This window comes from Nothobranchius furzeri, chromosome 1 (genome assembly GCF_043380555.1).
Source record: "Nothobranchius furzeri strain GRZ-AD chromosome 1, NfurGRZ-RIMD1, whole genome shotgun sequence".
NCBI classification, from domain to species: Eukaryota; Metazoa; Chordata; class Actinopteri; order Cyprinodontiformes; family Nothobranchiidae; genus Nothobranchius; species Nothobranchius furzeri.
The window spans coordinates 31,627,099-31,654,372 of NC_091741.1; the positions used below are offsets into that span (position 1 = coordinate 31,627,099).

Here is a 27,274-nt window from a genome sequence, read left to right on the forward strand (position 1 = left end):
GAGCTTGTCTGCTGGATTTGGTTAGGAGTCTGGCTGCTGCATTTTGGATGGCTTGAAGGCGTGAGAGGGAGGTTCTGCTGAGACCAGTAAAAAGAGCGTTACAGTAGTCTAAGCGTGATGACACAAAGGCATGGATGATTTTTTCCAGATCTGCAGTAGAAACCAGTTTACGGACTTTTGAAATGTTTCTCAGTTGAAAGAAACAAGAGCGGGAGATGGTTTTGACGTGTGAGTCTAAACTTAAAGCTGGATCAAAAATAACTCCCAGGTTTCTAATGTTGGCCTTGGCTGATGGGCAAAAAGAGGCAATTTCTTGCTCGATTTTTGGCTGAAGTTCCGGGGGTGCAGCGATCAGGGTCTCTGTCTTGTTAGCATTGAGGACAAGAAAGTTGCTGGACAGCCAGTTACTGATCTGGGTCAGGCAGAGTACAAGTGTGGCCAGCCTGTCCAACTGGTGTGGTATAAAGGACATATAGAGCTGAATATCATCAGCGTAGATGTGGTAGGAGATGTCTGGGAAAGACTGAATGATGCCGGCTAGGGGAAGAATATAGAATGCAAATAGTAGAGGCCCTAGAACTGAACCTTGTGGGACCCCAAATGTTAGAGAGGCAGTATCTGAAGAGAAGGTTTCGGACTTCACTGTGAATGTTCTGTTGGTGAGATAGGAAGAGAGCCAGTCTAGAGCAGAACCTGAAATCCCAGCCAGGGCCTTTAACCTGTTTAGTAGAACGTTGTGGTCTACAGTGTCAAAAGCTGCACTGAGGTCGAGCAGGACCATGACAGAGCATTTCCCTGCATCAGCAGCCATCAGGAGGTCATTATGCACCCTTACTAGTCTCAGTTGAGTGCTGCTTCAGAAAGCCAGATTGGAAGGGGTCAGAGATCTTTGACTTAGAAAACCAGGATCTGAGTTGGGTTTCAACAACCTTCTCAAGTACTTTGCTGATGAAAGGTAGCTTAGAAATGGGCCTAAAGTTACTGGTGGAGCTAGCGTCAAGGTTGGGTTTCTTTAAGAGAGGAGTCACTACTGCATTTTTAAAGTAAGATGGAACACAGCCTTGGCTCAGTGAGCTGTTGATTATAGTCAACAGAGATGGACTGACAGAGGCAAGGGACCCGACTAAAACAGAGGGAGTTAAGATATCTGATGAGCATGATGAGAGTTTCATCTGACTGATTGCTGAGGTTAAGTCATTTAGTGTAATTGGGGAGAAGGAGGTGAAAGACTCGGAGCACTGGGGGGCCTCCCCTCCTGAGGGGGTGAGGGCTGGTGGAATGCTGGATCTCAGATTCAACACCTTGTTTGCAAAAAAGTGGAGAAAGGTGTTACAATCATCAGCTGAAGATAGCTGAGCCTGCGGAGGAGGAGAAGACACGATGCTGGAGATGGTATCACACAAAACCTTAGGATTATTCTTATTTTGGCATATGAGGTTGCTGAAGAAAGAAGACCTGGCATCTTCTACAGCTTCGTTGTATGACTCGAGAAGTTCTTTAAAATATATGCGATGAACAACCAGACCTGTCCTCTTCCACCGTCTTTTCGCTTTTCTGTAGGAGCGTCTAAGTTCAAGAATCTGGTTGTTCAGCCAGGGTGAACTGGAGGCACTGGAACTGCGGCTGGTTTTGTAAGGGGCGACCTGATCCAGAATTTTGAGGCAGTGATCATTAAATGAGTTGGTAAGGAGCTCTATGTCATCAGAGGAAGTCAAAGAGGGAGGAGAAATTTAAAATGGTAGAACTGTTAATACGTCGTTGCTTAGCAGAGACTGGTAAAAGAGATTCAGAATTTAAGTTGATATGAAAAGAAACTGACTTATGGTCACTGAACACAACATCATGTATCTGCAGCTTATCAACAAGAAGTCCGTAGGGAAAGACCAGATCCAGGGTGTGGCCTGCTCTGTGAGTGGGACCAGACACGTGTTGAGAGAAGTTAAAAGAGTTCATCATGTTTAGGAACTCCCTATTGGAGCTGTTAGATAGATCCTCAGCATGGATGTTGAAATCTCCAACAATGATTATCCTGTCTAGTTTAATAGTTGAAGATCGGAGATCCTGAAAGTCAGACAGGAAGGATGAAGTAGATCCAGGTGGGCGATAGACCAGAATTCCATAAACTGGTTGAACTCGACCAATTTTAATCATGATCATCTCGAATGAGCTGTAGGAGTTTGAGGATATAATTTGGCACGAAAAGTGTTTCTTAAAGATAACAGCTGTTCCTCCACCGTGGCCTGTGGTCCGTGGAGCAGAGAAGAAAGAGCAGTCTTGAGGACAGAGCTCACGGAGATGAGTGGCGTCATTTACGCGCTGCCACGACTCAAAAATCCACAAAAAGTTTTATTTTTTGGTCCGGAACAGATCGTTGAGGATGTGAGACTTGTTGGCGATGGAGCGCGCGTTAATCAACATCATTTTTGCGGAGGAATCTGGCGATGTGTAAGCCGCGGGCTCGATAATGGCGGGCGGCTGGCGGGCTAAGCTACGTAGCGACTCCAGGCTATGCCCGCGGAGGTTCTTTGTCTCCCACGCCTTCAGGTAGCGTCCCGCATCAGGGGCTCCATTTAGCAGCGAGATCAGCCCAACTCCGTTAAGTTTCTGTTGGATCCGCCACAACACAGCCGCGGAGCAGCGATCGGGAAGAGCTTCGCCTCTCAGGATCTTTCGAAGCTGAACGAAGAAGCCGGCTCTCTTCCCCCGTTTCCTCTTCCATGGCCTCCTGGGCAGCGGCAGGCAAACAGGTAACAGAGGGCCGAGACCTGGGTTAACGCCAGTTTCCAGAGGCGGTGGGAAAGCGGGTCCGGTATCGGAGTTCTGGAGGTTGATCATCGCGGACCTGATCGACAACAGTAAGTCTCGATCATATGTTAGTAGGGACTCCGCACCAGATAGAGAAAAAACAATAAAAAACAACAAATAACCAAAACAGAAGTGGCGCTCAGGTCACCAAACAAAGGACAAGAAGCTAGAAGATCACGCCGATGTTTACTAGATAAACCACGCTTTAAGAGAAGTCTTATTCTCACGTGGATTCCTGCTCGTTTACCTCTTTTCCTCCGACATTTTCCCGGGACCAGACAAACATCGCTGGAGGTGCGCAGCTCTGGATCGTCGATTGGTTCCGAGCCGGTACGACGCTCAGGTAAACAAACCAGATGGTAAATCCTCGGTGCATCTTGGGCGATCGTATACGAATGGAAGGATAAAAGAGTCTGGCGATCATAGGAGATGGTAGCAGGGACACTACTGATGAAGATCGCAGACAGGAGCAAGGTGGAAAAGAGGAGGTTAGTGGAGAAAAGTTTGAAAAAGTGGTCGGTGACCACGGCTAAGCCAAGTACAGGCACCATCTTGCCGACCGGAGCACTTAAACGTGGCTTTTAGAAGAAAAGATCAGCCAGTTGGGAATGTTTTCACAGACCTGCTTTCCGTCGCCGGAAGGGTAGCCAGCGGCTGCCACAGCCTGGGATCCTGGCTCGTGCCGGGGCCTTTTTTAAATTATATGGTGCTGGCTCCCTGGTTGGTCAACGTCGGTCTTGGAAGGGAGTGTGTGACCCACCTCGATTGTGGCTTGACCTTTAGGTTCCTCCAGCTGCACCCAAACGTGGAATGCAGACCACGAGTCCGAATTATCCAAATGAGATTGAATCAGAGAAACTGTTCCAAATTGGGTTTAACTCAATGCGAGGACTCGACCGGACCGCGCCAACTTCCAGTTTCATGTAGAAAGTCAAAACAAAACAAAACAGAGCTCTGAGTTTACTGTAACTTTTGAGAGCTAATGGCTTAACTTTTATGAGCGTCGATTATCTTTTGCTGGGCCCAGGTGGAATAGCCAGCAGAGGTTTGCTTAAGGAATCTTTCTTCTTTGTTCTGCTCCACGAGGTCTGAACTTCTGGTTTTAGAAACTTTCTTTTTGTCACACCCACATGTATTTCGCTTCTTAACTATTTGATGGCACTGTGGCTCTTTCATACAACCTCTGCCTTTCCAACAATGATCACAATTGACCAATGTTGGTCCAGATGGGGGTCAAAGTATTACTTTAAACAGAGAAGAACTAAATGTATGTCTTTAAACTGGACAGTTCTACCATTAGCATGACTTTTAACTGGAGAAACACAAAATGACAGAGGTTTAGCATAAAAGACAACACAAAACAAACAGTTTAGGTCTGTGGCTGACAAGATTTTAACCTAGAGCACCTTGATTTCTATTTTAAGGGTAAACAACCTAAACACCTTTTTTGATTGTAGATAAACAGGAATGCAAGGTTTATAAAGACTCAAGTCATGAAGCTCCCAGAAGGACATTAAGGGAAGCTTTACGACTTCCCTCATCTTGAGAAAAGGGTTAGTTTGAGAGTTGATGTAAAGCAGACCAGTTTCTGATATTTCTCGCGCCTCCTGATTGGCACAGAAGGGAGGCCAGTCAAATTGGTGCAATTTGCGATCCTGGGAGAGAGTCGTTGGAGGTAACCAGAATGCTGAAACTGTAGGCCAGTTTCAAATTCCCCTTTTTGTTTTTCTTCTGCTAAATGTGAGAGGAAAAACTTTGTGAAAATTGTTATGTTCTCCTTCGTGTGAATCCAAACAAAGTTAATCTGAGGATATAAAATGTGGATTTCCGCTACACTACAGATTTAATTTGGTGATTTTCTAAAAAGTTTTTCTTATCTATACCAAATTGGGAGAGTATTCTGTTAAATGGGATGAAGTCCATTCCTTCATATATGTGTTCCAGGTATTAGGATTCCTAACCCAAAGCTAACAGAGTTGTTCCTGCAGTTTTCAGCAAGAAAAACGTGGTAGAGCGTCTCCAAAGTAAATGCACCTCAAGCCTGCTTAACAAAATCAAAACTAGGTAAGCCAACCAAGGATATTGGGCTTTGTTTGTCCACTGCGATGAAAGATCTGCGTGTCCACCGTTGTTGATGGTCCCTTCTCAGGGAGCTGGATATCAACGGGACATTAGCTACATGCTAACCCAAAGCTAACAGAGTATTCCAGGGCGTTTTCAGCAAGAACAATCGCTTGAGCGTCTCCCTCAGAGATCCACCATTGACCAGCATGACTACAGCCTTGCTTCGGAGCCAGCCTGGCTGCCCCGGGAGATGGGAGCAGGCAGCCACCTGCTATTCTAAGGCAGGAGAAAGGAAACGCTGGGTACTGCACAAGTTTCCTATGCAGCCCCACTATCATGTTTGGCCAAGCAGTTAATGACACAACTGGCTGTAAACATGTTTATTTCTGCAGTAAAAATGGCCTTTTTAACATGGGAGTCAATGAGGATTTGCTCAAGTCTGCTGCCAGCCCCTAGCGGATGAGGGTCGAACTGCAGTCTTTGCCACTTCCTTGTTGGCTTCCAATTTGTTACAGAATAATAGGGGCATGGTCCTGATGAAGACGGAGAAGTATAAATTAGGCTTTTGACTCTGTTCTGCTGATGATATTCTCACCTCAGCTCCAGGGTTTCTGCGCTTGGCCTTCTTAATGGCTCGATTCTTCAGCACATCTTCACTTGCGATTGAGAACGTCCCAGCCTAATTGAGGACAGTAGATCAAAGGTCAGTCCATCATTTCTCAGTTCTACACGTCTGAGTCTCTGGTCTCACCTCTTCTCCTTCATCCTCCTGATCCCAATTCCTGTCAGTCAGCTCCTTATCTGCAATCCTCTTTGCCATTCCCTCTGCTGGAAGATAGTAACGCACAGTATTATAGAAGGTATAAGACTTAATCGGTATGATTTTGGCCCAGGGTTTCTCCCAGCGCTTTATAAGCCTGGCGGCCCGCCAGGCTAAGCATCATGCTCTGCCCCCTCCCCGACCCTACCGTGTCCGCTGACACGAACGGTGCAATGAAACTAGAGCCCTCCATCAGCTGATACTGGTGAGAAACAGCAGAACATGTGCAACCCCCCCACCCCATCCCCGCTCTCACGGAGAAGTGCTGCGGGACGGAGCGTGCGACCCCCACCCCTGGAGGAGGGCGCAACATGAACGTGTGCAAACCCCCCCACCCCCACCCTCACGGAGGAGCGCTGCGGGATGTGGCGGGACGTGTATCTGCATTAACACGAATTACTTCAAATGTTATTTGTTTTATGACACATAATGAACATACAAGGCTTTCAAACATTTTGCACATCTCCTGTGATTTAGTTTGAACAAATTTCCCTCACAGCTGTTAGACCTGTTAAATTAAAACGATCTAGTGTGAAACTAGCTCCACCCTCCATCTATCTGGCTCTGTGCCAAAAATTCTAAAAGTTTAAACATGCTTTTAAAAGTTCCCCACGACAGTGGAGTAGAACTTATATAGGAGACACTGATAAAAGAAGAAGGAAGCTTTGTGATCTACGAGGCCTCAAAGCTGATGTAGAGTTGGCCAAGAGGCTTTTGGACAGGTCCTTAATCCGACCCACCGAACAGCCTTAGAAAAAATCGACACTCCAGCTTCCTGCCGTAACCTGAAGATAACCCAGACTAGACGGGTGTAACGTGCCAAGTAGTCACATTTTCACCCACATATTGACAACAAAATAACCTTTCATTTGCAGACAGGAAAACAACATCTGTTTGGCCCCAAATCCAAAAAGGGCTCTATCCCAGTTCTTGCTACAAGAAGCCATAAAATCTTTGCCCAAGGCCTGATGCAGACTGCTGCATTCCTCACTCTGAATAAAAGTTAACCTTCTTGAAGCTCCTACTAGGGTTGTCACGGTAACCGGTGTAGCTGTAAACCCCGGTAAAAAAGTTGACAATAATAATAACCGTCTTGTTTTTAAAAAAAATTACCTCGGTGGATTACCGTGGCTGCAGTGTAGGCGCGATGACCCTTACCCGCCACCGTATCATCTGCTGAAGTTGCCGGCGGCACATGCGCACTTTGTTGTTTACAACCAAAACTTTCTTGAAGCTAAAGCTGAAATAATGGCCAAAGGAGGAGACGGCAGCGCTCAGGACATTTATTATCCCTCAAAGAAGACAAAGTGGGAAGTACGGGCATGTTTTGGATATTTGAAGAATGCCGAGGGACAATTGATAGAAGACGGCTATCCTGTTTGCAGCACGAGCAGAAAAAGTGTCTGTGAAAGGCAGCAACGCTTCAAATCTCATGACACATCTGCGTGACCATCACCCACAACTCTACAGTCAACGCAAGGCAAGCTAACGTTAGCGTTTTAGCTAAAATGCGTGATCCGAGGATTTGGGCTGAGGGAGAATGCAACGAGTCGCTATATAAAGCAGCCGCAGCGCCGCTACCTGCATATAAACCGTGTCGCGGACACCGCCATGTTAAAATGACGCTATGCATTACGGGGCTCCCAGGGGCAGATAAGAGTTGGTCTCTCTCCGAGAATAATTATGAATTTAACAACGATTACTGCCTGATGACATTTTCCCACATCTGCAAAGCTTACTGGAAGGACACAAACCGAGGACAACATTTTCCTGATATAGGGTTTATTACTCAAGTAAGGGTAAAAAAGTATCTGATTAGAATGCTACTTGAGTACTGAGTATAATCTGATGTAATATTTTTAAATGATGACAAACAGCCAAAAAATAAGAAGTTATGGGCAAATATTTGTATTTTAAAGACTAAAGGGCAAAAATGTAAACAAATAAACAACATAATTACAAAATAACACATTTTAGGCAAAATTTAGACACAAACTGGGTACCGAATTCTGTACTTTTTAAGGTACCGACCGAATTCCATAGTACTGACTGAGCACCGATTCACTTCATTTGAAACGGTGCCTCGTTTCGGTACCCGTCCTTCACAACAAGAACTTGCCTAGACAGCTGCGCATGCGCAAAAGCATTAAGTCATCGGTCGCTGCGAGCGAGTTGTAAACAGAGCAGCATGGTAGAAAGAACGCACGCTAACGCTTGGGTCCACTTCACTAAATGTGATGGGTAACTGGGTGAAGATGAAACCAGCGACAACGATCTAAGTGAGACATCCTCATCTTAATCTGCTCCGGTAGGTAAATAAAATGTTTAAGATAACGTTAGCTTGATTTGTTAGCTTCCGTTTCGCTAATGGTGCGTTCGCTTTCTCCTCGGAACTCCGAATTTCCGACTGGAAGAACATGAGCGCGCTCTAAAGTTTGGCTTCACTTTACAACGATCTAAGTGTGAGGCATCATCGTTTTTATCTGCTCCAGCTGCTAAATAAACTGTTTAAGATAAAGTTAGCTTGATATGTTAGCTTCCATTGCCACCGTTTTATCAGCTAATGGTGCGTTCGCTATCTCCTAGGAAATTCTAACTTCCCAGTAGGAAAAATCAAATGAAAAAAGATGGCAAAAGGAATGAAGATACACAGTAAATTTAGTTCACAATAAATAAGTTTGCATCAGTTTAATGATAAATGATAAATGACCCGCACTTGTATAGCGCCTCTCAGAGTAAGGACTCCAAAGCGCTTTACACTACAGTGTATCATTCATCCATTCACACACACATTCACACACTGATGGTGATGAGCCACGATGTAGCCACAGCTGCCCTGGGGCGCACTGACAGAGGCGAGGCTGCTGAGCACAGGCGCCACCGGTCCCTACGACCACCACCAGCAGGCAAGGTGGGTAAAGTGTCTTGCCCAAGGACACAACTGCAGACCACGCCCATACAAAACACGCCTGCGTGTTCAAAGACAAGACAAATGGAAGGTAAAGACTAGGGCTGCATGATATTAGGAAAACCTGCGATATTCGATAACAGTGCTTAATATTGCGATATCGATATTAGGGCTGCAGCTATCGAATATTTTTGTAATCGAGTACTCTATTGAATCTCTTTTTCGATTAACCGAGTACTCTAATAAATTACCCTTTTGTGTTTGTAAACCATTATATAAAATAGCATGTTATAAAATATGAAAGACCTGTCAAAATGAGCAAGCAATTGCCAGTTATTCTTCAAGTTTTATTCAAAATTAGTTTGCAAAACTTCAGCACTTCAACTTTACTTCAGAGTAAACAAATGGCTGTGCAAAAAATAAGTACACAACCTGAGCTGATTTTCCCCTCGTGTGAGAATCTACTAGCCTGCAAGCCAGACAAAAACTAGGAGGATAACTGCTGAAGTAGCGCTGCGAGCGGCTGCGGCCCAAACAGAACCAGAACCGCTCACGGTGCATGCGCAAACAGCTCACCCTTGTTTCCTTATTAACACACGTTCGTTTTAATTTCTACACTTTTTCTCACACAATAACAAGGATTGTCGAGAAAGCATGTTTGCTGTGGTTTTGTCAAATTATACAGATCACAAAACATTTATTTACTTTCTTTCGTTTTCCTCATAAATACCCGTGTCCTCCTGCAGCGATCCCGGGGGACAAAATATCAATAACAACACAATAAAAAGTCCGACATGTTGTGTAAAAACTGATATTTTTAGCACATTTTAAGTCCGACGTGTTGCTAGCAGATGTACGGTGTGAGCTGAAACTGAGTGCTACAAACGAAAAAGTTGCACAGTTTCTGCAGAATATACAGAAATACAGGCTAAAATGCATTATCTTGTAGAGGCTCCGAGTCCGCTTGCAGAAGTGACATTTACAGGTGCTGCAGCATGGAGGATGTGATGTTGTGGTAGGCTAAATCCATTTTACAGTATTTATACTGGACTACGTTTTCCACCTTACGACGTGAAAAATGGTCCCACAACTTTGACATTTTCTGTCTTTTTCGCACTCCACCGGGGTCCACGTTGTCCACCATGGCTTAAGAGAAAGTTAAGTTACGTTCGCTACTCGCAGTCCAGTGGGCATGTGCGTCACTTATTTCGGTCCGGGTGAAACATGACCCCGTGCGATTGCAAAGCCATGAATTAATTAAACATGAATTAAACGAATCCTCGAGGCAGAAAGTTTGACTCGAGGATTTTTTGTACTCGAATTATTCGAGGTACTCGAGGAATCGTTTCAGCCCTAATCAATATTACTCACGATAAATGAACAAATACTAAAGTATGCAGTGTCGATGTCGTCTGGCGTGTGACGTCTGCTCTGGGTTCAAAGCAAACAAAAACTAATGCATGAATTCCATTACAACATAACATTTTTATTGCAAACATATGCAGCTGCACCCGCTACTGTAACAGCAGCTGCACCCGCTACTGTATTAGCAGCTGCACCCGCTACTGTATTAGCGGCTGCACCTGCTACTGTATTAGCGGCTGCACCTGCTACTGTATTAGCAGCTGCACCTGCTACTGTATTAGCAGCTGCACCTGCTATTGTATTAGCAGCTACAACTGCTACTGTATTAGCAGCTGCACCTGCTACTGCATTAGCAGCTACAACTGCTACTGTATTAGCAGCCGCACCCGCTACTGTATTAGCAGCTGCACCTGCTGCTGTATTAGCAGCTGCACCCGCTACTGTATTAGCAGCCGCACCCGCTACTGTATTAGCAGCTGCACCCGCTGCTGTATTAGCAGCTGCACCCGCTACTGTATTAGCGGCTGCACCTGCTACTGTATTAGCGGCCGCACCTGCTACTGTATTAGCGGCCGCACCTGCTACTGCATTAGCGGCCGCACCTGCTACTGCATTAGCGGCCGCACCTGCTACTGCATTAGCGGCCGCACCTGCTACTGCATTAGCGGCCGCACCTGCTACTGTATTAGCACCTGCTACTGTATTAGCGGCTGCACCTGCTACTATATTAGCCGCCGCACCTGCTACTGTATTAGCAGCTGCACCTGCTGCTGTATTACTGCACCTGCTACTGTATTAGCAGCCGCACCCGCTACTGTATTAGCAGCTGCACCTGCTGCTGTATTAGCAGCTGCACCCGCTACTGTATTAGCGGCCGCACCCGCTACTGTATTAGCGGCCGCACCCGCTACTGTATTAGCGGCCGCACCCGCTTCTGTATTAGCGGCCGCACCCGCTGCTGCATTAGCGGCCGCACCCGCTGCTGTATTAGCGGCCGCACCCACTGCTGTATTAGCGGCCGCACCCGCTGCTGTATTAGCGGCCGCACCCGCTGCTGTATTGGCGGCCGCACCAGCTGCTGTATTAGCGGCCGCACCCGCTGCTGTATTAGCGGCCGCACCCGCTGCTGTATTAGCGGCCGCACCCGCTACTGTATTAGCGGCCGCACCCGCTACTGTATTAGCGGCCGCACCCGCTACTGTATTAGCGGCCGCACCCGCTACTGTATTAGCGGCCGCACCCGCTACTGTATTAGAGGCCGCACCCGCTACTGCATTAGCGGCCGCACCCGCTACTGCATTAGCGGCCGCACCCGCTACTGCATTAGCGGCCGCACCTGCTACTGCATTAGCGGCCGCACCTGCTACTGTATTAGCACCTGCTACTGTATTAGCGGCCGCACCTGCTACTGTATTAGCAGCCGCACCTGCTACTGTATTAGCAGTTGCACCCGCTGCTGTATTAGCGGCCGCACCCGCTGCTGTATTAGCGGCCGCACCCGCTGCTGTATTAGCGGCCGCACCCGCTGCTGTATTAGCGGCCGCACCCGCTGCTGTATTAGCGGCCGCACCCGCTACTGTATTAGCGGCCGCACCCGCTACTGTATTAGCGGCCGCACCCGCTGCTGTATTAGCAGCCGCACCCGCTGCTGTATTAGCAGCCGCACCCGCTGCTGTATTAGCAGCCGCACCCGCTACTGTATTAGCAGCCGCACCCGCTACTGTATTAGCAGCCGCACCTGCTACTGCATTAGCAGCCGCACCCGCTACTGCATTAGCAGCCGCACCTGCTACTGCATTAGCAGCTGCACCTGCTACTGCATTAGCAGCTGCACCTGCTGCTGTATTAGCAGCTGCACCTGCTACTGTATTAGCAGCTACAACTGCTGCTGTATTAGCAGCCGCACCCGCTACTGTATTAGCAGCTGCACCTGCTGCTGTATTACTACACCTGCTACTGTATTAGCAGCTGTACCTGCTACTGTATTAGCAGCTGCACCTGCTACTATATTAGCGGCTGCACCTGCTACTGTATTAAAGGCCGCACCTGCTACTGTATTAGCGGCCGCACCTGCTACTGTATTAGCGGCCGCAACTGCTACTGCATTAGCGGCCGCACCTGCTACTGCATTAGCGGCCGCACCTGCTACTGCATTAGCGGCCGCACCTGCTACTGCATTAGCGGCCGCACCTGCTACTGTATTAGCGGCCGCACCTGCTACTGCATTAGCGGCCGCACCTGCTACTGTATTAGCACCTGCTGCTGTATTAGCAGCCGCACCCGCTACTGTATTAGCAGCTGCACCTGCTGCTGTATTACTGCACCTGCTACTGTATAAGCAGCTGCACCTGCTACTGTATTAGCAGCCGCACCCGCTACTGTATTAGCAGCTGCACCTGCTGCTGTATTAGCAGCTGCACCTGCTACTGTATAAGCGGCTGCACCTGCTACTGTATTAGCGGCCGCACCTGCTACTGTATTAGCGGCCGCACCTGCTACTGCATTAGCGGCCGCACCTGCTACTGCATGAGCGGCCGCACCTGCTACTGCATTAGCGGCCGCACCTGCTACTGTATTAGCGGCCGCACCTGCTACTGTATTAGCGACGGCACCTGCTACTGCATTAGCGGCCGCACCTGCTACTGTATTAGCGGCTGCACCTGCTACTGTATTAGCAGCTGCACCTGCTACTGTATTAGCAGCTGCACCTGCTGCTGTATTAGCAGCTGCACCTGCTACTGTATAAGCGGCTGCACCTGCTACTGTATTAGCGGCCGCACCTGCTACTGTATTAGCGGCCGCACCTGCTACTGCATTAGCGGCCGCACCTGCTACTGCATTAGCGGCCGCACCTGCTACTGCATTAGCGGCCGCACCTGCTACTGTATTAGCGGCCGCACCTGCTACTGTATTAGCGACGGCACCTGCTACTGCATTAGCGGCCGCACCTGCTACTGTATTAGCGGCTGCACCTGCTACTGTATTAGCAGCCGCACCTGCTACTGTATTAGCAGCCGCACCTGCTACTGTATTAGCGGCCGCACCTGCTACTGTATTAGCGGCTGCACCTGCTACTGTATTAGCAGCCGCACCTGCTACTGTATTAGCAGCCGCACCTGCTACTGTATTAGCAGCCGCACCCGCTACTGTATTAGCAGCCGCACCCGCTACTGTATTAGCAGCTGCACCTGCTACTGTATTAGCGGCCGCACCTGCTACTGTATTAGCGGCCGCACCTGCTACTGTATTAGCGGCTGCACCTGCTACTGTATTAGCGGCCGCACCTGCTACTGTATTAGCGGCCGCACCTGCTACTGTATTAGCGGCCGCACCTGCTACTGTATTAGCAGCTGCACCCGCTACTGTATTAGCAGCTGCACCTGCTAATACAGTAGCGGGTGCAGCTGCTAATACAGTAGCAGCTGCACCCGCTACTCTATTAGCAGCTGCACCGGCTACTGTATTAGCAGCTGCACCCGCTACTGTCTCCTCCTTGAACCGTCACCTTATCGTGGTGGAGGAGTTTGAGTGCCCTAATGATCCTAGGAGCTATGTTGTCTGGGGCACTTAGTGCCCCTGGTAGGGTCTCCCATGACAAATTGGTCTTAGGTGAAGGGTGAGACAAAGAACGGTTCGAAGGATCTTTCATGGCGGTTAAAACGAAGAGTCGGAGTACCCGGCCCGGAGGGTTACCGGGGTCCCACCCTGGAGCCAGGCCTGGGGTTGGGGCCCATGAGCGAGCGTCTGGTGGCCGGGCTTTCGCCCATGGGGCCCGGCCGGGCCAAGCCCGAACCGGATACATGGGCTCGTCCAACTGTGGACCCACCACCCGCAGGAGGAACATGAAGGGTCCGGTGCAATGCGAATCGGGTGGCAGACCAAGGCGGGAGCCTTGGCAGTCCAATCCCCGGACAAGAAAACTAGTTTTTGGGACATGGAACGTCACCTCGCTGGCGGGGAAAGAGCCGGAGCTTGTGGCAGAGGTTGAGCGGTACCGGCTAGATATAGTCGGACTCACCTCGACACATTGCATTGGCTCTGGAACCCGAGACCTGGAGAGGGGTTGGACACTCTACTTTGCTGGAGTTGCTCCGGGTGAGAGGCGGAGGGCTGGGGTTGGCTTTTTGTTAGCCCCGAGACTCTCTAACTGTGTGTTGGGGTTTACCCCGGGGGACAAGAGGGTAGCTTCCTTGCGCCTTCGGGTCGGGGAACGGGTCCTGACTGTTGTTTGTGCTCATGGGCCAAATATCAGTTCAGAGTACCCACCCTTTTTGGAGTCCCTGGGATGAGTGCTAGATAGTGCTCCATCAGGGGACTCCATTGTCCTGCTGGGGGATTTCAATGCTCACGTGGGCAATGACAGCTTGACCTGGAGGGGTGTGATTGGGAGGAACGGCCCACCTAATCTGAACTCGAGCGGTGTTTTGTTATTGGACTTCTGTGCAAGCCGCAGTTTGGCCATAACGAACACCATGTTCAAACATAAGGATGCCCACCGGTACACTTGGTACCAGGGCAGCCTAGGTCACAGGTCGATGATAGATTTTGTAGTCGTATCATCTGACCTGCGGCCGTATGTTTTGGACACCCGAGTGAAGAGAGGGGCGGAGCTGTCAACTGATCACCACCTGGTGGTGAGTTGGATCAGATGGCAAGGGAACATGCCGCGTAGACCTGGCAGACCCAAACGCATAGTGAGGGTCTGCTGGGAACGCCTGGCAGAAGAACCTGTCAAGACGGTCTTCAACTCCCACCTCCGGCAGAGCTTTGACCACGTCCCGAGAGCAGTGGGGGACATTGAGTCCGAGTGGGCCTTGTTCCACTCTGCGATTGTCGAGGCGGCTGTTGCTAGCTGTGGTCGTAAGGTGGCCGGTGCCAGTCGTGGTGGCAACCCCCGTACCCGCTGGTGGACACCAGAGGTTCGGGGAGCCGTCAGGCTGAAGAAGGAGGCCTACAGGGCGTGGCTGGTCTGTGGGTCTCCGGAGGCAGCAGACAGGTACCGGATAGCCAAGCGGGGTGCAGCAGTGGCAGTTGCCGAGGCAAAATCTCGGGCGTGGGAGGAGTTTGGTGAGGCCATGGAGAAAGACTATCGATTGGCTCCAAAGAGGTTCTGGCAAACTGTCCAGCGCCTCAGGAGAGGAAGGCAGCAACTCGCTCACACTGTTTACAGTGGGGATGGGGAGCTGCTGACGTCAACTGAGGCTATAGTCGGACGGTGGAAGGAATACTTTGAGGAGCTCCTCAATCCCACCAATGCGCATTCCGAGGAGGAACCAGAGCTGGGAGGCCTGGGGATGGACTGTCCGATCTCGGGGGCAGAAGTTGCTGAGGTAGTCAAACAACTACACAGCGGCGGAGCCCTGGGGGCGGATGAGGTTCGTCCTGGGTATCTCAAGGCTATGGATGTTGTAGGGCTGTCATGGTTGACACGTCTCTACAACATTGCGTGGTCATCGGGGGCAGTTCCTAGGGAGTGGCAGACCGGGGTGGTGGTCCCCATCTTTAAGAAGGGTGACCTGAGGGTGTGTTCCAACTATAGGGGGATCACACTCCTCAGCCTCCCTGGAAAGGTCTACGCCAAGGTACTGGAGAGGAGGGTCCGATCGATAGTTGAATCTCAGATAGAGGAGGAGCAATGTGGTTTTCGTCCTGGCCGTGGAACTGTGGACCAGCTCTATACCCTTGCAAGGGTGATGGAGGGGGCATGGGAGTTTGCCCAACCAATCCACATGTGCTTTGTGGATTTGGAGAAGGCTTATGACCGTGTCCCCAGGGGCACCCTGTGGGGGACGCTCCAGGAGTATGGGGTGGGTGGCTTTCTGTTAAGGGCCATTCAGTCCCTTTACCAGAGGAGCGTGAGTTTGGTCCGCATAGCCGGTAGTAAGTCGGACCTGTTCCCAGTGAGGGTTGGACTCTGCCAGGGCTGCCCTTTGTCACCGGTTCTGTTCATCACTTTTATGGACAGAATTTCTAGACGCAGCCGTGGTGTGGAGTGTGTCGAGTTTGGTGGCAGGAGAATCTCGTCTCTGCTTTTTGCGGATGATGTGGTCCTCCTAGCTTCATCCAGCTCTGACCTTCAGCTCTTGCTGGGTAGGTTCGCGGCCGAATGTGAAGCGGCTGGGATGAGGATCAGCACCTCCAAATCTGAGACCATGGTTCTCGACCGGAAAAGGGTGGCTTGCCACCTCCGGGTCGGGGGAGAGGTCTTACCTCAAGTGGAGGAGTTTAAGTATCTCGGGGTCTTGTTCACGAGTGAGGGTAGGAGGGATCGGGAAATCGACAGGCGGATTGGTTCGGCGTCTGCAGTGATGCGGACGCTGAGCCGATCTGTCGTGGGGAAGAGGGAGCTGAGCCAAAAAGCCAGGCTTTCGATTTACCGGTCGATCTACGTCCCAATCCTCACCTATGGTCATGAGCTTTGGGTAATGACCGAAAGAACGAGATCGCGGATACAAGCGGCCGAAATGAGTTTCCTCCGTAGGGTGGCCGGGCTCAGCCTTAGAGATAGGGTGAGGAGCTCGGACATTCGGGAGGGACTCGGAGTAGAACCGCTGCTCCTCCGGATCGAAAGGAGCCAGTTGAGGTGGTTTGGGCATCTGGTCAGGATGCCTCCTGGACGCCTCCCCGGGGAGGTGTTTCGGGCATGTCCTGCCGGCAGAAGGCCCCCGGGTCGACCCAGGACACGTTGGAGAGGTTACATCTCTAATCTGGTCCGGGAACGCCTTGGGGTCCTGCCGGAGGAGCTGGTGGACAAGGCCGGGGAGAGGACGGCCTGGAGCTCCCTAATTGGGATGCTGCCCCCGCGACCCGGACCCGGATAAGCGGAGGAAGACGAAGACGAAGACCCGCTACTGTATTAGCAGCTGTACCCGCTACTGTATTAGCACATGCACCCGCTACTGTATCAGCAGCTGCACCTGCTACTGTATTAACAGCTGCACCTGCTACTGTATTAACAGCTGGACCTGCTACTGTATTAGCAGCTGCACCTGCTACTGTATTAGCAGCTGCACCCGCTACTGTATTAGCAGCTGGACCTGTTACTGTATTAGCAGCTGCACCTGCTACTGTATCAGCAGTTGCACCTGCTACTGTATCAGCAGCTGCACCTGCTACTGTATCAGCGGCTGTACCCGCTACTGTATTAGCGGCTGCACCCGCTACTGTATTAGCGGCTGCACCCGCTACTGTATTAGCGGCTGCACCCGCTACTGTATTAGCGGCTGCACCCGCTACTGTATTAGCAGCCGCACCTGCTACTGCATTAGCAGCCGCACCTGCTACTGCATTAGCAGCCGCACCTGCTACTGCATTAGCAGCCGCACCTGCTACTGTATTAGCAGCCGCACCTGCTACTGTATTAGCAGCCGCACCTGCTACTGTATTAGCAGCCGCACCTGCTACTGTATTAGCAGCTGCACCTGCTACTGTATTAGCAGCTGGACCTGCTACTGTATCAGCAGCTGCACCTGCTACTGTATCAGCAGCTGTACCTGCTACTGTATCAGCAGCTGCACCTGCTACTGTATCAGCAGCTGCACCCGCTACTGTATTAGCAGCTGCACCCGCTACTGTATTAGCGGCTGTACCCGCTACTGTATTAGCAGCTGCACCCGCTACTGTATTAGCAGCTGCACCCGCTACTGTATTAGCAGCTGCACCTGCTACTGTATTAGCGGCTGTACCTGCTACTGTATTAGCAGCTGCACCTGCTACTGTATTAGCAGCTACACCCGCTACTGTATTAGCAGCTGCACCCGCTACTGTATTAGCGGCTGTACCTGCTACTGTATTAGCGGCTGCACCCGCTACTGTATTAGCAGCTGCACCCGCTACTGTATTAGCAGCTGCACCTGCTACTGTATTAGCGGCTGTACCTGCTACTGTATTAGCAGCTGCACCTGCTACTGTATTAGCAGCTGCACCTGCTACTGTATTAGCAGCTACACCCGCTACTGTATTAGCAGCTGCACCTGCTACTGTATTAGCAGGTGCACCTGCTACTGTATTAGCAGGTGCACCTGCTACTGTATTAGCAGATGCACCTGCTACTGTATTAGCAGCAAAACAACAAACTGCATGCATGCAGTTTCTCAGTGACTTTAAAACATCACCTCCACCATAAAACTTTTTCTGATGCTCCAAATACAGAAAAACATCCCTTACCAGGGTTTTCAGAATAAATAAAAAAATCTGAAAATAAGTTTAAATGTTAAATAATAGTTAACATCACTTAAATGCAACAGCAAATTCTCTCATTGCTACTGAACATGTTCTCCGCTTATGTGGTTATGATATAAGGCTGTTGCTGTAACTGGGAAGTGAACTGTGCTGGGCCAAACTAGGAGAATATTAAGATTTTCTGAGGGAAAGAGAAAAACAATTGTCTACCTTTCAGAAGAGGAACTGGCAAAAAAAACTGCATGGAAAATATGTGAAAACGTTTGTTTTTAACCCCAAATTGAACAAGTTTACCTAGATCTTAAAAAGCAGCTCAGATGATGAAACTGCAACTAAGATTCTGATAACAAGCTAACTAATTGAACTAGCTCCTCTTAAGATAACCGGCTAGCAGAGCTTCTGACTGACAGTTTATGTGCAGCAGCAAATCAACTATCCTGATTAACAAGGTTATAAAAGCTCATAAATGAAAAATCACTTTGATGTGTGGGGGAACTTTTCCAGGCCCTCTTTAGCAGGGTGGGACTGGGAGGAGAGTGCTGTAGCCTTTTAGCTGGAAGCTAACCGGAGCCTGGGGCTATCACCACCCGCTGGAACACTAGCGGCATGGAGGTGGGTGGGTTGGTTCACCGGCACGTGTCGGAGTCAGCCCGGTTATTATGAGCTGCTTAACGACACCGAGCGGAGTCACGTTCACGTTTGAAAGCAGCGCTGATTCCAGAAACATCAGCACAAAGTGCGTTCGTTAATCTGAGCCAGCATGACAAACAAGGGAATCGAGCGGCAGCGGAAAACGGGGGCGGGGCAGAGCAGAGATAGTGGAATTTTGGGGTAAGAGTCTACGTAGGGGGCGGGCGTATTACGTGAACGGACCCATCTGATTGGCTGCATATCAGAAGGGCTACATTTGATTGGTCAAATAATACTTCCGCGTAAAAAACAGAGCTGGTTTACAAAAAGTTGATGTATGACACGGATGGAAATGTCAGACCAAACATTTATCGCCGTTTTTGACGTGCTTTGCGATGGGCCTATCGCATGTCCTGTTATCGCGATGACGATAATTTTTCGATATATTGTGCAGCCCTAATTTATATCCTTGATTACAGCTAAAACAACGTTCAAAGAAGGGTTCGGAGCGAAAATGGCTATTTTGTTGCTAATTTGCAGGAAATATCTAGAAGAAAGTAGCTAAGGGTCCTCAGAAATGTAGCTAGGTTCATCACTAGGCGTTAGGAACAGCGACAAAGTCGCTGAGGTGGCACTACCTCACTCTCTGCTGCTAAAGCTACTGATAGCAAATGCTACGGGCGATGCCTGAGCGTGAACGCGCATGAAGCAGCCTGCTCGACCCGAGCAGCTCAGCTCATCTCTCTTTTTCTGTGATTTTACAGAAAAACAGGCAATCACAGTAAAAATGCCAGGGCTCATTCTACAGGACCAGGGCATTGCAGGAGAATGTATGAAGAAGACATTTATTATTTCTATACATGTTTTGGCTGTCAAAGTTCCATAATGCCCCTTTAAAATTCATTCAGATATATTTTTACATGTCAACATTTTCATTTATTGTAGTTATTTTGACAAGTAGTTGCGTGTATAGCATCCAGTAAATATTGGTGCGACGGTAATGTGGTGTCCACGATCAAAAATGGACTTGGAAGGATGGCTTAAATTGGTAAAAATAAATTGTAACAGAACTTTTCCCTAAAATTAATTCAGATATATTTGTACATGTCTACAGTTACATGTAAAATTGTTATTTTGACAATTATATGTGTAGTTCAACAGAAAGCATCCCAGCAAATATTGGTCAGATGACAACGTCGAACGGCTTCAATGATAAAAAATATGTAACTGAACATTTCCTAAGAATCCATTCAGATACATCTATGTCTACAGTTATCTGGGGTGATGTTATCTTGATGACTTGTCACATGTAGTTCAACATAGAGCATAAATAGCTCAGCTGGTAAGGCATCTGCCTGATACGCCGAGGATCTGAGTTCGAATCCAGATAGGAACATATGATTTTCCGTCTCCAACTGCGCTTGTGATTTGTTACTTTTTTCACTAATTTTTTTTTACAATAATGATATACAATTTTTACATTAATGCAGTAATAAGAAATCCACAGAAATATACAGCTGTGGGCTGCAGTATGACTGGAGGTACTCTACAAACACAAGAACAGGGCCAATGCCTATATGCATTGTTTTTACATTGCTTATGACAGCCTCTAGGTGTGAATGTTATTTTTACTAATTGCTATTTATCTTTGTCTCATTAGTGAGAGGCCGCTGATGTCTTATGCCATGGAAAAAAACAAGAGCAAGGAGGCAAAACAAAAACTGGTCATTCACGTGGAGAAACTCAGAAAAGCGCTGCACTCATCAGAATTTTTAAGAGGCTGTAGCATTATGTTGCCATAAAAATGTTTTTATTTACAAGGTATTTGTAAGGCCAGTAAAAGTTGTTGCTGGTTGTTTCATTTGTCTGAACTTTTTTCTAAAGCAAAACTTTTCTACTTTTGTGTTTACAGTATATTTTTTAAAGATTAGTGTATGGTCAATATTGTGAATTGTACACTTAATTCAAAATATTTTGGTAATTTCAAAATCAATACATTTTGTCCAGCAATTATTCCTGTAGACAGAATATATGAAATACATATATACACTAGGGCTGTCAGTCGATTAAAAAATTAACTAATTAATCGCACAATTTTCTGTAAATAATTGTGATTAATCGCAATTTATCTGATCATTAGCCTGGCTGCTCTTACACTTTTTTCCAACTTCATATTTCTGAATGATAAAAGTGTCACACACTCCATGGAAACTTTCAGAGAATCCACAAATAGTGGCTTTCAAATGGTTTGTTACTTTTTGCAGGTTTAGAAAAGCAGCAGATGAGACAGCATGTCTGATCATTTAGTATTTCATTTGATAATATTAGAACATGTCAGTAATGTCCGAGGGGCTTTTACAAACACTGTATAACTAATACTGCTGGACAGGGTATGAACTACACAGAGCCTTCTGGGGGCCCAGTTATAGAGATGGGGGTGTTCTGTTTTGCCTTATCCTTCAAAATGCCTTGAAACGGCCCTGGGTGTGTGCCAGTTTTGAAAGTGATCTGAATTGTATCAAATGTTTATTACATGTGTATAACTTAGTGTTTTATACAGGTAAAAACGTGTAGTGGAGATAAATCTACCTACATTTTACTTTGTTTTCTTGTTTTTCTTTAACTATTTCCTGTCCTGTCTGTCTCTCATCTTCCTGCATCTCCTCTAAACTCTCCAGAAAATCTGCTGCCTGGATTCTTACTTTTTCACCTCAGCAGTTACTTTGAGCAGATCAAAGGGATCTCCTGACCGTAAAGCGGAGAGCGCGTTTCGATGCTGCGTCAGTGAGGTGAAATCACCGCAGCACAGGTGATGAGCTCCAGAGCGCTTCAGGCACAATGGTTTATACACCTATCCCATCATGCTATGCGCTACAGCACCCGATTCCTCATCTGACAAAGATCGATTAATTTTATCTTCCATTACATTTTTTATCTAAATTGTTTTCACCCCATATAGATTTTTGTTGTGGTTTGTTTTCTTGTGAAGCGCCTCGTGAGTTTTGTCTTGAGGCGCTATATAAAACTCGTGTCTTGGTCTACAGCCGCAGCTGTACCGGACACCGAGACTCCTTCCACCGACTACATGAGCACATCCAGACACGTGCAGTTCAACTGGGTTAGGTAACTCGTTCACTTAGACGTTTAACGGTCTAATGGAGGCGACCATTTCGTGTAGGGTCGGGGATGCCCGGTGAGCTAAAGACCGGTTCACCGGTAAATCACCGGGCCGCATGCTAACAACTAAAAACATGACTACATGTCGGCTGATATCTCTCAATAAACGTTGACAAACCTTTACCAGGAGATAGGTCCGGGCCCGAGTCTGTTCGTGTCTCTGACACCTGATCCTCCTGGAAACGTTTTCTGATGCTTTAAACTCGCTGCTAACTGTATCCAACCGTCCGCTTCAAGCAGCCATTTTACACATCACTCCTTCCTGTTAAAACCCGCCTTTAAGCGCCTGCGCAGAACGGAAAGCAAGTTTTCTGTGGGAATTGTAGTCCACTTGAATATTTTTTGGGTGGTTTTATTTATTTTTAACTGTATTAACAATTATTACATAGCCAGGGGGTTACAAGTAAACAAAGATAAACAGGTGATTTATATGAAAGCTGCAAGCAACGTCGTTCGGCCCTCACAGCGAAGCTGCTCGCCCTCCGTCTGTATGGAGCTAGGACTGGGACAATATTCAATGTAACTTGTACCAACTTTTGGAACTTGTAACATGTTTCATGACATGTAACTTTGATATTGTAACTTGTAATTCTCAATTTGTACTTTTATTTCTTGTTTTGTAACAGGAAATTTTCATTTTGTACATGTGTTTTTTACTTTGTAAAATCTAAATTTTATTTTGTACATTTACTACTCATTTTGTAACATCAAACATTCATTTAGAAACATGAAACTTTCGGTTTTTACCTAGCAGACTTCCAAAGTAAAAAAAAAAAAATCAATGTACAAGTTTCAAATCAAATCTCTCAAAACACACATTTCATTCTGTCGCGTTATAGGAGGGATGTTGGAAACCAAATTGCAGAAACCCAGGACAACACAAGGCAGGAGATGATGAACAAATAAATCCTTTATTTCAAGGTGAACCAAAACCATGTAAATCCAAAGGGGTGGGGAGCCAAAATCTAAAAACGTTCGTAATCCAAAAGTAGTGATCCAAAACTGAGACACAAGAAGCACAAGTAAAACTAGAGACTGACAGAGTACTCACACCGACAGCAAACAATGGACCGACAAGAGCACAGAGACAAGACAGGGCTAAATACACTGGGAAGAGTAATTAGGGAAACAAGGAGCAGGTGTGTGGAGTGAGGCTGGAGGGAAGGCAGGTGACAACAATTATCTGAATGGGGAAGAGAACCAGTGGAGGGCAGATTAACCTAAAAAACTCTAACACAAAACTAAACCTAAAGGCTGCGGGAAGAATTAACACACACACACACCATCACTCACACAAATGCACTAATATAACAGGAATGGGGAATGGACCAGCACACACACACACACACACACACACACACACACACACACACACAATGACCTGGGGGATGGACACAACCCCCCCCCCCCCACACACACACACACACACACACACACACAATGTCATGGGTAATGGACACACCCACACACAACTGGGGACAAAGAGGCTGGAGCTGCAGCTTGGGGCACAGAGGATAACTAAATGCACACTGGACCTGAGGGGGATGATAAAAAGTTCTACAAACAGAACACACCATAGAGACACAGACATGACACATGAGGGCGCTAGAGGACAACAAAAGGAGCACCTAGAGAACTAATGGAAGACAAAAGGGGACACATGAGATGAGACGCCGACACAGACCATGACACATTCTACAGGTACAAACCTCAAATCTACAGTGTTACAGATAACTTTGTCTCAATTCTAGCTTTGGTGGGAGGAACTTGGGTGGAACCAATGAGAGCACGAGTCTTAGCTACCAATCACGTTTCTCGAATTCCTGTCCAATCATTGGGAGAGGAGGGCAGGGTTCTGTCAGAGCTGTAGAAAGAGAGAGTTACGACACTCTTTGAACTCACCGACTCGCAGTCACATGGTTCATGGAGCTCTCAGTTCCAAACATCTCAGCGTAAGTCAGTTTGAACGGCGTATGGTGGGACAAATCACAAAAATTTAATATGATCACATTTGCCCTGGCGATTTGTGGTAATTATTGAATAATATTATATATTATATTATATATCATGACCTGATTCTTCCCAAAGTAGCCTATTTATATTTTTCCAAGCATTTGTAGGAAGACAAACACCCATGTCTGTTCTACATTACAGGAATACGACAGTCCTAACACACTGTAGAACACATTAAGACCACATAATTACTATAATATTTTACAGCAATAAATTTGATGTAGTAATGCAACACACTGATCTAATATAAGCATACTTAATTCAATTCAATTCAAGTTTATTTATATAGCGCCAAATCACGACAAGAGTCGTCTCAAGGCACTTCACATAATAAACATTCCAATTCACAGTTCATTAAGCCAATCAGAAATAATGTTTCCTATATAAGGAACCCAGCAAATTGCATCAAGTCACTGACGAGTGTCAGTGACTATACAGCAATCCTCATACTAAGCAAGCATGCAGCGACAGTGGAGAGGAAAACTCCCTTTTAACAGGAAGAAATCTCCAGAGAATCCTGGCTCAGTATAAGCAGCCATCCTCCACGACTCACTGGGGATGGAGAAGACAGAGCACACACACACACACACACACACACACACACACACACAATAATGTGTCTATAGTTCTATTGTGATGTCTTAGTAAATATTCTATTTGGTGAGATAAACTTTATTGTATTTATCCTAGTGGATCTATAATTAAATGGGTAAACTAGTAGTAACACATCCAACGTAAAGGAAAGCAAAAAGTTATTATCAGGAAAAGGAGAATGTTTAAGTGGTTAGCAGCAGTGTGCTAGACGATGGCCCCCTCCATGAGGCCACCACAGCGCAGCAGAACATCGTTGTAGCTTCTTCTGGGGAGAAAACACTTAGAGAGAAAATAAAGTTAACAGCTGAAATAGCAGGAAATAATATAGTTAAAGAGCAGACTGTAGAAGAAAGCAATAGAGTGTGGAAAGTGGTCAGTGTGTCCTCCAGCAGTCTAAGCCTATAGCAGCATAACTACAGAGAAAACTCTGGATAATCTATCCTATTTAGATGGAGGCATGTTGGAGGCAGGGCAAGGGAGAGCCGTCTTTACCGACTGTACACTCCACCTCCCTCTACTCCCCCACTTGTCCAAATCTAGGCTAACATCAGATTTTAACTATAGGCCCTATCAAATAAAAATGTTTTAAGCCTATTCTTAAAAGTAGACAAAGTGTCTGCCTCACGGACTAAGGCTGGGAGCTGGTTCCACAGGAGAGAAGCCTGATAACTAAAAGATCTGCCTCCCATCCTAATTTTAGATATTCTGGGAACCACCAGTAGACCTGCAGTCTGAGAGCGAAGTGCTCGGTTAGGAACGTATGGAACAATCAGATCACTGATGTATGATGGAGCTTGATTATTAAGAGCTTTATATGTGAGAAGAAGGATCTTAAAATCTATTCTGAATTTAACAGGTAGCCAATGTAGGGAAGCTAAGACAGGAGAGATATGATCTCTCTTTTTAATTCTCATCAGAACTCTAGCTGCAGTATTTTGGACAAGCTGAAGACTTTTATCTACATTCTGTGGACTTCCTGAGAGTAATGAATTACAGTAATCCAGTCTTGATGTAATAAATGCATGAACTAGTTTTTCAGCATCACTCCTGGAAAGTATGCTTCTCATCTTAGCAATATTCCGAAGGTGGAAAAAGGAAATCTTACAAACCTGTTTAATGTGGGATTTGAATGACATGTCCTGGTCAAAGATAACACCAAGGTTCCTTACTTTGTTCTCGGAGATTAATGTAATGCCATTAAGGTCAGGCGATTGGCTAAGCAATTTCCTTTTCTGGATTTCTGGTCCAAAGATGAGAACTTCCGTCTTGTCTTGATTTAAAAGCAAAAAGTTTAGAGTCATCCAATTTTTTATGTCCTCAAGACAAGCCTGTAATCTACCCAACCGATTAGGTTCATCAGGGTTAATGGATGAATATAACTGAGTATCGTCAGCATAACAGTGGAAGTTTATCCCATGCTGTCTAATGATTTTACCAATTGGGAGCATATATATAGTAAAAAGAATTGGTCCAAGCACTGAACTCTGTGGTACTCCGCAAGTAACCCTGGAGTATGAAGACGATTTGTCATGTACGTTTACAAAATGAAATCTGTCAGACAGGTAGGATTTAAACCAGCCTAACGCTGTTCCTTTGATCCCTACAACATGTTCAAGTCTTTCTAAAAGAACATTGTGATCAACTGTGTCAAAGGCAGCACTGAGATCTAACAAGACTAGAACAGACACAAGATTCTTATCTGAGGCCATGAGAATATCATTTGTAACTCTCACTAATGCAGTTTCAGTGCTGTGATACTCTCTAAAACCAGACTGAAATTCCTCAAACAGAGCATTAGTGTTTAAATGCTCACATACTTGGATGGCCACTATTTTCTCCAGGACTTTGGATAAAAATGGAATGGTTGAGGTGTCGTATGGCTTGGTGGTAGAAACTGCTTTTAAGTCTCATAGTCCGAGCAGGCAGACTCCTGTAACGCCTGCCAGATGGTAACGAGGAGAACAGCTGATGTGCTGGGTGGCTGTGGTCCTTGATGATGCTGTGTGCTTTCCGGAGGCATCGCTGGAGATAAATGTCCTGAATGGCAGGAAGCCTTGTGCCCGTGATGTGCTCTGCTGCTTTCACCACCCTCTGTAGTGATTTACGGCTGCTGGCAGAGCAGCTTCCATACCAAACTGTGATGCAGCTCGACAGCAAGCTCTCAATAGCACACCTGTAGAACTTTGAGATGATACTAGTGTTCATGCCAAACTTCCTTAGCCTCCTGAGGAAGTAAAGCCGCTGTCGAGTTTTCCTGATAACAGTGTCTGTGTGGAGGGTCCAGGAGAAGTCCTCAGTGATGTTGACTCCAAGGAACTTGAAGCTGCTGACCCTTTTGACCATGACACCGTTGATGTGGATGGGTTGGTGTTCCCTGACTGGTTGTTTCTGGTAGTCCACTATCATTTCTTTGGTTTTGCTGATGTTGAGAGACAGTTTATTATCCAGGCACCACTCGTGCAATGCCGTCACCTCCTCTCTATAGGCCGTCTCATCATTCCCTGTGACGAGGCCTATGATGGTCGTATCATCCGCAAACTTGATGACGATTTTGGACTCATGTTTAGCAACACAGTCATGTGTGAACAGGGAATATAGGAGGGGGCTAAGCACACAACCCTGGGGCGTACCTGTGTTTAGGATGAGTGATGAGGAAGTGTGTTTACCCACTCTCACCACCTGGGGCCTGTTTGTAAGGAAGTTTAGAATCCATCTGC

At 47.1% G+C, this 27,274-nt stretch overlaps 1 protein-coding gene across 4 annotated transcripts in view; it reads right to left on the reverse strand.

The window, feature by feature from the left end:
• Window positions 1-27,274, reverse strand: part of nup50 (nucleoporin 50) — a 51,517-nt gene that overhangs the window by 17,513 nt on the left and 6,730 nt on the right. For 2 of the 4 annotated variants that reach the window (XM_054738337.2, XM_054738338.2), the window contains exons 3-4: window positions 5,621-5,697; window positions 5,465-5,548 (exon numbers count right to left, since the gene is read on the reverse strand). In XM_054738337.2, coding sequence (XP_054594312.1) covers window positions 5,465-5,548; window positions 5,621-5,689 — 153 coding nt within the window. In that variant the 5' untranslated portion in view covers window positions 5,690-5,697. Of the gene's footprint in view, window positions 1-5,464; window positions 5,549-5,620; window positions 5,698-22,068; window positions 22,233-27,274 lie in introns of those variants that run through there. The other 2 variants (XM_054738336.2, XM_054738335.2) reach the window with 2 other exon arrangements.